At 41.8% G+C, this 13,615-nt stretch overlaps 1 protein-coding gene across 2 annotated transcripts in view; it reads right to left on the bottom strand.

Annotated features, from left to right (window-relative positions):
• Window positions 1–13,389, bottom strand: part of spon1b (spondin 1b) — a 128,973-nt gene extending 115,584 nt beyond the window's left edge. Inside the window, exons 1-2 of one of the 2 annotated variants that reach the window (XM_085414808.1) lie at window positions 12,876–13,389; window positions 11,512–11,618 (exon numbers count right to left, since the gene is read on the bottom strand). In XM_085414808.1, the coding sequence (XP_085270934.1) occupies window positions 11,512–11,618; window positions 12,876–13,101 (333 nt within the window). In that variant the 5' untranslated portion in view covers window positions 13,102–13,389. The remainder of the gene's footprint in view (window positions 1–11,511; window positions 11,619–12,875) is intronic. The other variant, XM_085414809.1, reaches the window with a different exon arrangement.
• Between the last annotated feature and the right edge of the window lie 226 nt (window positions 13,390–13,615).

The raw sequence follows: 13,615 nt of genomic DNA, 5'->3' as shown, positions 1-13,615 counted from the left end.
AAAAAGAACCGGCCCAATGAGCTGAATGACTTCCGACCGGTGGCACTGACGTCACATCTTATGAAGACTCTAGAGCGGCTCTTCCTCAACCTCCTCCGACCACAGGTACAACATGCCCAGGACCCACTACAGTTTGCATACAAGGCGGGTGTCGGAGTGGAGGATGCCATCCTGTACCTCCTACACAGAGCCCACTCACACCTGGATGGGGGAAAAGGCACGGTCAGGATCCTGTTTCTTGACTTTTCCAGTGCCTTTAATACCATCCGGCCCTGTATGCTTCAAGAAAAACTGAACAGGATGGAGGTGGACCCCTGCCTGGTGGCTTGGATCTCCGACTACCTCACCGACAGACCACAGTACGTCAGGCTGAAGGACATCACGTCTGACACAGTGGTCAGCAGCACAGGAGCACCACAGGGAACTGTGCTGTCCCCTCTTCTCTTCACCCTGTACACCTCTGACTTCTGCTACAACTCTGAATTATGCCACATTCAGAAGTTTGCAGACGACACAGCCATCATGGGGTGTATCTGGGATGATCAGGAAGAGGAGTACAGAAGTCTGGTGAGGAACTTTGTCGCATGGAGTCACACAAACCACCTGCAACTCAACACCTCAAAGACTAAGGAACTGGTTGTGGACTTCGGGAGGTCTAGAGCAGGTCCACTGCCGGTTCAGATAGAGGGGGAGGAGGTGGAGGTGGTCAACAAGTACAAGTACCTCGGGCTGTGGGTGGACAATAAACTGGACTGGTCATGCAACACAGAGCACCTGTATAAAAAAGCCCAAAGCCGACTGTACTTCCTCAGGAGGCTGAGGTCTTTTAACATCTGCAGGAAGCTCCTGAGGATGTTTTACCAGTCGGTGGTTGCTGGAGTACTTTTCTATGCTGTGGTGTGCTGGGGGAGCAGCACAGCAAAGAAGGACTCATCCAGGCTGGAGAAACTGATCAGGAGGGCTAGCTCTGTGGTCGGCATGAAGCTGGACACTCTGGTGACAGTGGCAGAGAAAAGGACATTAAAGAAACTGATGGACATTATGGACAATGCCAGGCATCCTCTGCACACGGCCATTAACAACCAGAAGAGTCTGTTCAGTGACAGGTTGCTTCTCCCAAAGACAAGAACTAACAGACTTAAAAACTCCTTTGTCCCACACGCCATCAGACTGTTTAACTCCTCTCTGGAGGGGAGAGGGAGGGGAAACAGGAAACAGGAGGACAAAGGAGGGGGGAACAACTAAGCTGTAGTGCCTCTTCACCTCACTGTGCAATACCTTTTGTGCAATACTTTTGTAAATAGTCAACGGTGCAATAGACTCAATACTTGAAATGTGCAATTCACTTGTATTTTTATTTTTATTCCTATTTATTCTATTTATCCCCTTCGTATATTTTATTTATATTGTCTCTGTATTTATATATATGTGTGTGTGTATAACTCTGTAACTTCTGTCGGTGCTGTGCTTTTTTGGAAATCGAATTTCCCAGAGGAACCCACCCGAGGGATTAATAAAGTTCTATCTTATCTTATCTTATCTTAAAGAACAGATCAAAAATGAATGCATCACAGCAGTGCTTATTTTCAGAACAGTGCTGTCATGTTGACCCAGCGCTTTACTCAGCATCACGGTCATGTCTTGTTTTGTTTTTTTTATTTAATACTTTAAAAAAAAATTAATTCTAACCAGACAGTTTGTTAAGTTGATGCTTTTAACTGTTTGTAAAACATATATATAATCAGCCAATCACATGGCAGCAACTCTGTACATTGAAGGGGAAGAAAGGTGATTTAAGTGACTTTGAACATCGTTGGTCTCAGACAGACTTCTCTGAGTATTTGAGTATTTCAGAAACTACTGACATACTGAGATTTTCCCATGCTACCATTTCTAGAGTTTACAGAGAACAGTCTGAAAAGGAGAAAATGCCCAGTGACTGCAGGTCTTTAGGCTAAAATACCTTCACGATGTTAGAGGTCAGGAGAATGGTCAAACTGCTTTACGCTGATAGGAAGGCAACAGTAAGACAAATAAACCCTGGTTACAGATGAGTTATACAGAAGACCATCTCTGCATGCACAACACATCAAATCTTGAAGCAGACGAACTACAGCGTTGGATGCCACGCCTGTCGGGTAAAAACAGGATACTGAGGCTACAATTTGAAAAAGCTGACCAGATTTGGACAACAAAAACTTGGAAACATTTTGCCTGGTATGATGTCTGTCTCAATCTCGCTCTCTCAATCTCTTGCTCCATGTTGAGACAGTAAACACAGATGCTTCAGAGTCCCTGCACAAGCAAACGCAGAACTGTGCTTACACACACACACACACACAAAACAAAGAGACAGAGAGCTCAAGACAGACAATGCAAACCCACGATCCCCAGAGAAATCTGACAATAAGAGTGATATTAGTGTGCAATGCTATGCGTGTTGGCGTTTTTTTTGGTTTCGGTTGGTGTGTGCACAGACTTTGCAAGTTAGTAATTAAATGCAAAGCAGTTACAAAGGAATGAATACAGTTAAAACCTTTGGGACTTGAGTGCAAAGATAAAACTTTTCAGAGGAAAAACATAAGCAGACAGAAAGATAGATTGAAATGTCACGTCAACACTTGAAGACGAGCTTATTTCAGAAAGTAACAAAGTTCTCTTGTCTTGATGAAGACCTTGGAGGCACCGACATTTTGCCTTGAGCTTTCCATCAATCAAAGCTGTGCTATTACTGCAGAACACCGCCGAGATCTTGGGGCTATCACCAATATTGCATCATATTACATTTTTTGTCTGAGCCACCCAACCAAGGGAGAAGTGTCACAAATCCAAACAGCTACTCTGTAAAAGAAAAAGAAAAAAATCAGACATATGTGTGTGTGTGTGGCTCTATTTCCTAGCAAATGGAGCCAATTCTGTGGCTTTTGGCATTCAATTACACAAAATAACGCTGAAAAAGAGGGAGTGCATTGTTCATTGGGTCTATTTCATATAAAAAAAAAGCCCCAAAGCTCTTTTTAAAAATCTCCTTCTTTTACAGTGATATCCACATTTATAGAGCACTAATGGTTTGCGGGGGTCATTTCAGAGAAACTCTTAAAACCGTTTTGCTGTCACAAAGATCAGACCAAAGAGTCTTCATCTCTTGTTTGTGTTCATGCACACTAGAAATGGTCTGCCAGGTTTTTTATGAAGTCTCAAATGATTTGCTTCCTGCCCTTCTTTCAGTTTGTTGTGTTCTCTTTTCTCACATTATTGACATGTGGTGATAAAAGCGCTGAAAACATCAGACAAGTCTGTCACCTTGACAAAACAGCATATTTAGGGGGCACACTTAATGACTGACCCACAGTAAAAAGACTTTGTATGACAGAAAACTGTTTTTAACCTGTTTCTCAAACTTAATTATATAGTCACTGACTTTTCGATCTCTACAAATATACATTTGCATATCAATGTGCAGAATCTGTAGGCAGCAGGCAAAATCCCGGTACTGCAAGCTTTCTGGGTACTCTCTATATGAAATCATGGGCCTTAATGCAACCACAAAAACCCTTGGCTTTAATATCACAGTAGATTTTGAAGAATGTATTTGCATTGTTACAGTCAGGCTGTAAACAATGACCGGCACACAAACAGGAAGTCTTGACCTGGATGCTTTGATGATGTTAGATATCAAATATCTGAATATGTGATAGTTACACAGGAAGACTCATTGCTTCTGGTGACAGCACTCAGTGACAAGTCATCAGATGATAACCAATGGGTTACCAGATTGCTGGCTTCGCTTCCATGGTAACCAGCTGTTTCATTCTGTGTATGCGTGAATCTGGAGAAGTTAAAACCAACAAAAATAACTAAATAAATACATTTAAAAACAGAACATTAGACTTTTTCAGTAAGTTACCTTTATCTATCAGTCAGTAAGCAGCTGACCTTAGTTTTAGTCAAACAAAATCTCTGGTACAATGAACATTAAGCATATATAAACAGTTCAAATGGGAGGAACATAAAAGGTGAATAACTGTATGAAAGGTTACTGGTTTATTCCAAATGGCAGAAAGCCTCGCCTAGAGTCCACGGTAGCAATTTAACTTGAATAATACCTTATCCAGTCATTTTTCTAACAGATAAACATGTTTAATATGCATATTCATTGGGTCCCTTTGTGTATGTATGCATGTGCCTGTCTTCCAACCTCTTTTGGCCCACAGAGATTGTTTAGGCTATTGCCAGCACGAAACAGCATGAACAAACTATACAGGCTCCTGTACAGACCCAAAGTGAGTCACAGAGAGTGGAGACCACTGCAGTCACCCTCGATCACTTTTTCCTTCCAAACACTAAAAATGAAGTGATGATAATTTCCGTGACAGCAAACAGTGGCAATTAGTTTTTCCTCCATCCATCCATCCATTCGCTTCCGCTTATCCTTTTTCAGGGTCGCGGGGGGCGCTGGAGCCTATCCCAGCTGTCATAGGGCGAAAGGCGGGGTACACCCTGGACAGGTCGCCAGTCTGTCGCAGGGCTAAAGTTTTTCCTTTTGCAAGTAATTTTGCCTGAGCTATTATTCCAGTAATGTAGATTAAACCACAATTTCACACAATACTGTGTTATTAGGAATTTGTCAAGTGGGAGGAAATCTTTGGATCCTAATTTGGTCTTCATTTTTGGAGCTTCGTTGTGCTATTTTTTGCACACAACTTCCCAGCGATCGACCGTCAGTCAAACAGTGTAATTAGTATAATGTCAGAGGGCGAAACTTTACTTCAAAAGAAGAAGAAGAGTTTAATTGCAAGACCTGGTACCTCTATTTTGTGTTCCATCAAACAAGCTATTCACTGGTTGTTTTGCAGTGGTGTTGCTGCAGTAGTGTTTTCTATTACTGGTTTTGGGGTCCAATATGTTTTTCTGGTTTATCAGCAAATAAAATTTCAAAAACAACCAATGTATCAATAAGGAAATATTACCAGTTTGGTAATTGCTTATAACAAAAATCTAAGCATGAGCACATAATATTTTGATTTAGGTAATAAAAATAAAAAATAGCGCTTTGGGTGTGCATATGTTAGAGGACAGTGATGTATGTTTTTTCTCTTTTAGGCTACTTTTCTCTTGTATTGTATCCTGAACACTGAAATATCCATCACAAAGCTTCTAATATGAAGTGTTTTTGATGTTTGAACCTGTTTGAATAACATCGTTCACTAAATGTAATTTGGGAGTTTGTAGAAACATTAGTGGATCTCCTGTTTGTTGCCCATAGCTGGCTGTGAATCAGATTATTGCCTTTGATTTTAATACATACCTGCAGCATTACACACCATCCATAAACAAAGAGTGATATGTGCATTTGCAATAAAATCTTTTACGCCGGATGGATCAGAATCTGAAGGTAAATAATCCTGTGTTCTCTACGTTTTAAACATGTCGGCTATTAAACAGACTCCATATTTATTTGTCGGGAACGTTTGTAATAAAGCAGACACACTCTTGATGAATCCTATGTTCCATGTGAGCTGTCAGTTTTCATCTTCAGAATAGCCGCAGGACCCATACAGTCCCGTCAACGGCTGACTGTTAGCACTGTTGCCTCTCAGTAATGGCTCATTGGTCGTGGGTCCAAATCTAGGCTGGGTCCTTTCTGTATGTTCAGCTTCCTCCCAAAGACATGCATGAGGGTTAGGTTAGCTGGTGAGTCTAAATGGTTGTCTGCCAATATGAGCCCTGCAACATATGGTGCCTTTGCAGGGTATACCCCGCCTTCCTCTTAGTGCTTAAAATCTGATACTTTGTTACTTTTAATTTTACCAAATAATAATATGTGCCTGTGTTTTCAGTAGATTAGCTGCCCGCTCATCAGGGCTGCTTGTTGGTGACACATCAGATTTGTGCATTTCTTGATCGATGACATTAGTCATTGAAATGAACTGACACATCTTAAAATTTTCAATTATCTGTTGTGCATTGTAAGTCCGACTCCTGGCAATGCCATCTCTAGTTGTTCTTATAAGAGTGATGGTTGTGAGGAACCAAGTATGAGATCAGTTCTTTTTTTTTGAAGATTAACCTACTGGGAACCAGTTTTCTGTTGTTTAAGTTTAATCAGTGATGGAGCTGTAATTACTTATGCCAAATAAATATTTCCTGCAGACAGATATTTAAAATTCACATTCATTGCAGCAGAATAAAGTTATCAGACACCAAAGTGCAGCAAATGCTCTTGCTCAGTATTTGGGTATTGCTTGAATAACCATAATGTTAGATTAAACTGCGATGCAGATTTGCATAACGATCATTTATTTATATGTTTTGGATGGCTATAAAATGCCCTAAAATGATATGTCACCTACTTCTGAGAATTCATTTTGTCAGACACTCGAAGAGCTAGAACTGAATCCCCAAAGAATCAAAGAGGCCTGTACTCATTGTCTTGATGCATAATGTATTTAATAAGTCTTAATCAGAGCAGCGTGCATTATTTATGCAAGCCTCAAGCATCTGAAGCAACCAGCTTGCCAGGCATAATAAATAGAAGTTGTGTAAACTCTTGGAAGTTCCTTGAAGTCAATAAGCACACAGTTGTCCTTGTAATCTTCTGCCCATCAGAAAACAGAGACGGGCTGTTAGAGGCGGTGCTTGGGCTTTGGGTGCTAACAGAAGCAATAATTACTGCAGGATTACTTTAGAGGGTGATTACACTACATATCAGGTCACCATCATTCCAACCCTGCACACATCCTTCACACCCTTTTCTTTATAGCTCTCCAAGTTCTACTTGGCTTGTGTAATTGCCTCTGTCTCAAGCCTATGGCTTTAAACGGATTGAGTTTGTTTATCCCCAGCTAAACTCAGAACCCCGGATAATCTGTGCAAGAAAAAAAGAAGAAGATAATATCTCCCGTCTGCTCAACGCTTCGCTTATCCAAACAAGCTCCGTTTGTCTCCCTGAGCAATAACACGTTGCTGGCCTAGATAAATATGACCCACGTCCCACAGTAACACAAGGAGGGCTGGGAAAAACACACACGCAGTCCCACTCTTATACCCGTATGCCCATTCAGCGCATGTATAAGCACAAAGGCACACATTTCAGAGCAGACAATGAGTGCCGGGTGAGTGCGATACCGAGTCTCCCTCACAGATGCACACTGGCAGCACATGTTCTCCAAGGTCTGACACATTAAGGCAGAAGTCTTTTAATGGTAGTAATGGGGACAAAGAGAAGATTATTGCTTAAGCAAAAAAAAACTATGAGCAGCAGCTCTCAGTTGTGGTGTTTTAGTGAAGCAGCAGGCGGGCACATTCCAGGACAGCTGCCAGAGACAACGGAGCACCGGAGAGCAAGGAGAGAGAACAGCCATACAGGGAAACACAACTGTGTTCATTTGGCTTCTCTTTCTATGCGCAATAACAATCATGACTTTGCAGAACTAGCAGCATAATTAACTTGAGGAAAATAAAGTTTCAGGCATTGTTGTGCATAACTCATTTCAAGTATTATTATGTAAACCTCAATGATAAAGAGAAGCCTGGCTTGATGGATTTAGGTCATTTAGATAAAAAGCCAGACTCACTGTCATGCTGCATCTTCACTTATCGGCCCACTATTATAAAATGGGACACAAAGGACAGCGTATTTAATGAATGAAGTCATCTTAATAACTTGTTTCTGTTACCAAGTGAATCCAAAGTAAAGTTTGCATTTCGATAATCAAGTGAACTATGCTAGGTATCCGTTTTTCAACCCCCACATTAACTTTTCAGAACTTTTCCAAACCAAGCAGTCTTGACAAGGTTTTGACAAGAGCTTATCTCATTGGTCCTTAATCATTTCCCACATTTTTGGGAAAAGTGGAAATCACAACTGTCAATTAAAGAACAAAGAGAATCTGATGGATTCTACCAATATGTATCAAACAGATTGCAAAGGCAGATTGTCAACTTTAATTCAGTTCAAGCTCAGCCCACACTGTTCCAGTTTCTGCTCTCTGCCTACTCCCTGGTATCAGCTTCACTCCAGACTCTGCTGGGACTCTGAGGTTGAGACAGGGAGGTGCAAGGAGCAGAAATCACACAGAAGTTTGAACTGTTTAAACCAAAAAGCTAGTTAGCTGAACTGCATGACTGCCCAGCTGAATTAGATGTCACCGAATGTCCTTCATCTGAATTCAGACAAAACCAAGGTCCTATTGGGAGCGACCAAACAATGTGGGGTGTTTCTGGAATCTTTGTTTTCCTACAGTGAGCTAGAAAGAAAAATCCACATTTATAAAGTTTACTTTTTCTGCCTTAAGAGGTTTTCACAACACTTTCATCCTCAAGAACTCAATTTTTCAGACCAGCACACAGCTAGTTTCAACAGTTGGTGTTTTTCTCTTTCGTGTTCAATGTTTTTAATGGATGACTTTTTTGGGGGTGTGTGTTGTTGTTTATCCTCTGGCTGCTGTTTGTCATTTATCATTTGCAAAGAATGTTCATTAAAAATGTTCTTGTTTGAGAAGTTGGAGAACAAACCTAGAGGCAACTCTGCTGCAGGAGGCAAAGACAGGCATGTGAGACTTCACACTATATAGAATTACCAGAGCAAAAGCAGCCCAGTAAATGAACCAATGAACCAGTAAACAAATATATTAAGTATCAGTTCAATCTCTCCCTCTCTTTTAGTCTCTGCGGGCAGAACAAATGACTGTGAATTAACAATTCACCTGAAGAATGTTGGAAAAAACGGATATTTCAGCAAAGCCTGGACATTTTTATGCATTTCTTTAAAAAGATGCTTTAAAAGAAAACTAATGTCACAACATGGATTTATTTAAAAGTACATTTAAAGTTTGTCTATAAAAAATATAGAAATACAAATGGAATAATGTTCAGAATCACCTGTGTTTGGGACCCACCACAGTGTGCAGTGTGCAACCAAGAACCCAGGTTGCACGTGGGGGATGAACTGATAAGTGAAATTTTTATGTCTAGGTTTAATTATTTGTATTTTTTAGCACCTTGAAGTGCATCTGCAGTATAAGAAATAAAGGTGTTTTTTTTCTTCTCTTGAATCCTTTTGTCAGGGCCAGCCCCACTGATGGGGTGCAGAAACACCGCAGGTGAGGCTTGGACAAACAGGTGGAAAATATAAAGTAAAGGTAAGGTGAAGGATTTTTTTTCTTAGAAAATAAACAGGCAAGGATTTCCTGACCGTTATTCAAGTAAAGTTCAACTTGAAACCGTCTTTTGTTGTTGTTTGATGTGAACTTTTTTGGGTGTTGAAGTGAGGCAAGCTGGAAAAAGTGAGTGTCTTTAAATGAAGAACGGCAAATACGGCTCGTTTCAGACAAAGAGTGAACTAAGGGGCTGCACCAAGATGCTAACCCCAACTCGTCGCGGCAGATGGCCCCGCCCCTCCCTGAGCCTGGTTCTGCCAAAGGTTTCTTCCCACTGTCGCCAAAGTGCTTGCTCATAGGGGGTCATATGATTGCTTTACAATATAAAGCGCCTTGAGGCGACTGTTGTTGTGATTTGACACTGTATAAATAAAATTGTATTTAATTTAATTATATCCCAATTCATAAGAATTATTTTGGATTGTGATTCATGCAAAGCTACTGAGATAGCAGACAGCGTTAAGATTATTATAACAATCCTAAACACTGTATTTAGCTGAAGCATTATGTAGCCCTTAGTGATGTTTAGGAAGTTTAAAGACTGCCTCGCATACATCCATCTTTATTAGCACATTTGGTCGCCTGTGTCGCTGATTTGCTTATTCATTGCAATGACAAATGTTAATGTACAATAAAGCTGTCAGTAAATACTAGAAATTCAATCACAGAAACAAAATTTTCCAAAAAAATGCATTTGAATGTGAAACTTAAATACATTTTTAAAAAGAGCACAACCAACAGACCTCTGTTTTCCAAGTTCAACAGAATGAGAAGCTGGGATTCCACCAGAGAAGCTGTTAGACCCACCTCTGTAGGGGGGTTAACAACCGATAGCCCACCATAAGGCATACTGTGTGTGTCAAAACCAGAACAACATAGGTCAAGCTTTTGCTGACTCAGTTTTCATATACACCGCTGCCAGAGCAGAGAAAGCGGTGACTGATTCAGCGTACCATAATTGGTAGTGGATGAATATCAGCGGAACAAGTTAAGGCAAACTGTGTTAAGTCATAGCACTTGCCTGAAACTTACTGTTTTAATTTTACTTGTGAAGGTCTTTAGTTCTACTAACTTTCGAGGCTCTTTCAGCCTGTTAGGCTGCATAAATAACAGTTAAAGGCTGTAGTAATCTAATTACATACATGAGCTAGTTTGTCAGCTTGTGCCTAAAAAACAGAAAACTCTCTGATGATTAGGCCTGATGGGCAGATGGAGGCGGTGGTGGTGGAGTGGTCAGGAGTCACAATATTCTAATGGTTTGATTTTGTAGTGTGAAACCAGCAGCAGGAATAAGCATCGCACCACCCACATACTTGTTTTCATTTCAGTCACCGTCTGATAGCAGCTCAAAAAAAAGCCACTTTTAAAAACATTGCTCTCCTTGTGGTCAAACTCTCCTCGGGGTGTCTTTAATTAGTGTGTTTTGAAGTAAATAAGACAAATGCTGAAAAAAAGAGAGAGAAGTCGTTCCGCACAGTGTTACGGATTTAAGATAACTGCTTCAAACGTGGGAAAGTTCATTAATGATTGGCTGTCCAGATTCCAACTTTCACTCTTTCTACTGGGATCATCGGGTTTCCACTAAGCTGTTTAACCAAAGCCATGGAGGTCCAGCAAACACAGATGTTCCTAGCATGATTGAAATGGAAGCTTGTGGTTTAGGACAAAGAGACTGATAAATAACTGACACTCACTGGCTAAAACAAGTGGTTAAACCTTCTCAGTCCTCTCTTTAAACCCATGGTTACATGAAAGCGGCCTCTCGCTCATGTTTGGTAAGAGTCTGGTTAGGATCAGCATGTTGAAACACAGCTACAGATGTGTGTTCCTGTTTACACTGAGCAGGAGGTAATTGAGGAAGTCTGGCCCTCTCTTCAGGAGCTCTCTGCCGCTCAGTGGGAGTTGTGTTACTACTGAACCAAACATTTCACATCTCGCTCTCTTAACTCTCCTTGTTTATCTCTTTTCTCTCCGTCCCTATATGCCTCTTTCTCTCCTCCTCTGCCTTCCCCTTCTTCCGCTGAAAGAAATATCTGCTATTTAGCAGGGAATGATGCCATGTCTGCCTCACCCTGAAAGAGCTGCACCAAAGCGGTAGCAAGAATCTCTTTCTTTTTCCACCACAACAGCTTTCTAGCTTCATCCAGGGAAGCTGTGTTGCATCTGTCAGCAATACCTCCTTTAACCTCCGTACCAGAAGACAGCAGGGAGCAGCTAAGTCGACTCCCATGTGCATTAAAGCATACAAATGAGTTCATCTTTTGGGAACTTTCCCAAGGAGCAAAGAGCACATTCGGTATGCAGCGATCCCACCTCCTTCCTCCTTCTCTCCACACCTGCTTAGCCTTACCTGGAACTGGCCGGTGTAGTCGTCATCTGTGGTGCCCTCTCTGCCCTCTTTCAGTGCGATGAGAGTGAAGCCTCTGAAATAAGCAGGGCTGGTTGCCAGGAGGACCACTGTAAAAGATGTGTGCATAGAAACTCAACAATAACACAAAAGAGGCGTTTACATTGTTACATCAGGGTCTTGCTGTTACAGAGGGTCACCCAGGGAAACATGTAAAAGCAGCACTCCTTTGAGTATTGGACTGATGTGGAAGAGTGAGGGATATAAATACTAGTTTAGCATCTCACAGCAGAATAAAAAAAGACTATAAAACTATAAATCTTTTTGGAGTTTTGTGTGGGGAACAGGCCAGGAACAGGAGCCAGATAATGAGATGTGGGTGAAATTTTATTTGGCTCAGCCTTACCTTGACTTTCATACTATTTGTCTTAAATTTGCTCCTGGCGCTGAGGAGAAGTGTCAATATTATCAGCTTTATCTGTTTGGTTTTTTTAGTCAACTTATTTCCTACTTAAGCACCATGAAGGCTGGGGGATATTTCTTCTTTGGTGGTGTCCTTCATAGGACCCTGATAGCTGATTAAAATTTAGACATGGATTGCTGAAATGTGGTGTCACAGCCAAAAACATTGCATGATCAGGGGTATGATCACAGCAGGGAGATTTTAAAACAAGGTGACCTTTTTTTTCTTTTCTTTTTTTACAATCCGTGTTTTAAATGCCTGCAGCAAAACTGCAGCACATCAGGTCACATCCAACACTCTTCCACTGGACTCATTTCAATTTTTAGAAAAAAAAGAAGCTTTGTACTTAAAACATGCCAGTGAATTGTGATTACAATTGATTAGTGATTCTTCTAAACTCATCAACAATCTCTGTGCCACAGGCCAAAGAGGCCTTTTTTGAAACGTGCTCATATTCATCTGATAGGAGGAGTTTAAATTTGTAGGGGTCAGCTTAATTGGAGCCAGATCTGTGTGAGTCTTCCTGTGGATACTTGTATGTTAGTGTGTGTTTGCGTCCATTTCCTGGCAACGAGAGAAGAGGAAGTGAATATAGGTCAGACATTATAACTCTAAGTATCCTTATCAAACCAGTACTCTCCCAGAAGGGGCCAGAGGAAGCAGACTGGGTTTGGAAAATTGCGTCCTTCAGGCTACAATTTTCTAATAAAATGTGATTGCTGTGGTTATTACCTTGATGCCAGTGAGAACATGTGATTACACATAGTTGTGGTTTTGGAAGTGAAACACAGCAGAAATTGAAAAGTACACGTGCCTCTGTTTCAACTTGGCAAACAATCCACTTGCTAAATTTTCTGAGGATTGCGCGCTAATTGCGCAAAGTGTCAAAACAAGCCAACTCTACCTCTGTAAGTGCTGCCAGGCCGGTAGGTATCCGGGTCTCCCTCCACTCTGAGCCTGAACTCATGGTGCCCATCCCTCCGGGTCCCGTGGGTCTGCGCCCGGAGGATCCGCCCGCAGTACCCGTCCGACCTCCCTCCGAAGGGCTCCTCCACGAACGCGATGGCGTTGCACACAAAACTCGAGACGAAATAGTACTGCAAAAGCAGCAGATGCAGATACATCCCCATCTCGGAACTGCAGCCCGGAGATGGAGCGTACGCTGGCAGTTCAATCAAAACAATACACAACCCAGCAGGGGAAAGGCGAAACAGCGGACAGAAGAACAGTTCCTGCCCCCTCCCCCGGGAACTCCCACTGAACTACGGCAGCGTCACAGTCAGTGGTAAAGGTGAAGAGAAGGAGACGAGTCCATCCTGAAGTGAGGAGAGCGCGCGTCTGGGGCGCACCACGGTAAAGCGGTCCTGAGAGGGGAGAGTGAATGAAGAGCTGCTGCCGCTGCTGCTGTTCCTAAATCAGTCAGTGGTGCTGATAGAGAGACTGAAAGCAGACTTGAAGGACTTGAGGGAAAGTCCAAACGGTAGCTTAATGAGGACCGTTTACCTCCCACCCTCCTTCCTCCGTTCGCCTGAAATACGCACAGTAACACTCAGTCTGTGTGGTTCTCGTGGGGGAAATTACAAATGTTTTGCCTGGTGGTCTAATGTAAAAACAGATTTTAAACACTCTTAAAGACACCAGGAA

The sequence above is a fragment of the Rhamphochromis longiceps genome, linkage group LG7 (genome assembly GCF_057381845.1).
Source record: "Rhamphochromis longiceps isolate RC_006_pf linkage group LG7, R_longiceps_female_GT1.1, whole genome shotgun sequence".
NCBI classification, from domain to species: domain Eukaryota; kingdom Metazoa; phylum Chordata; class Actinopteri; order Cichliformes; family Cichlidae; genus Rhamphochromis; species Rhamphochromis longiceps.
This window is presented reverse-complemented; position numbering and strand designations above follow the sequence as displayed.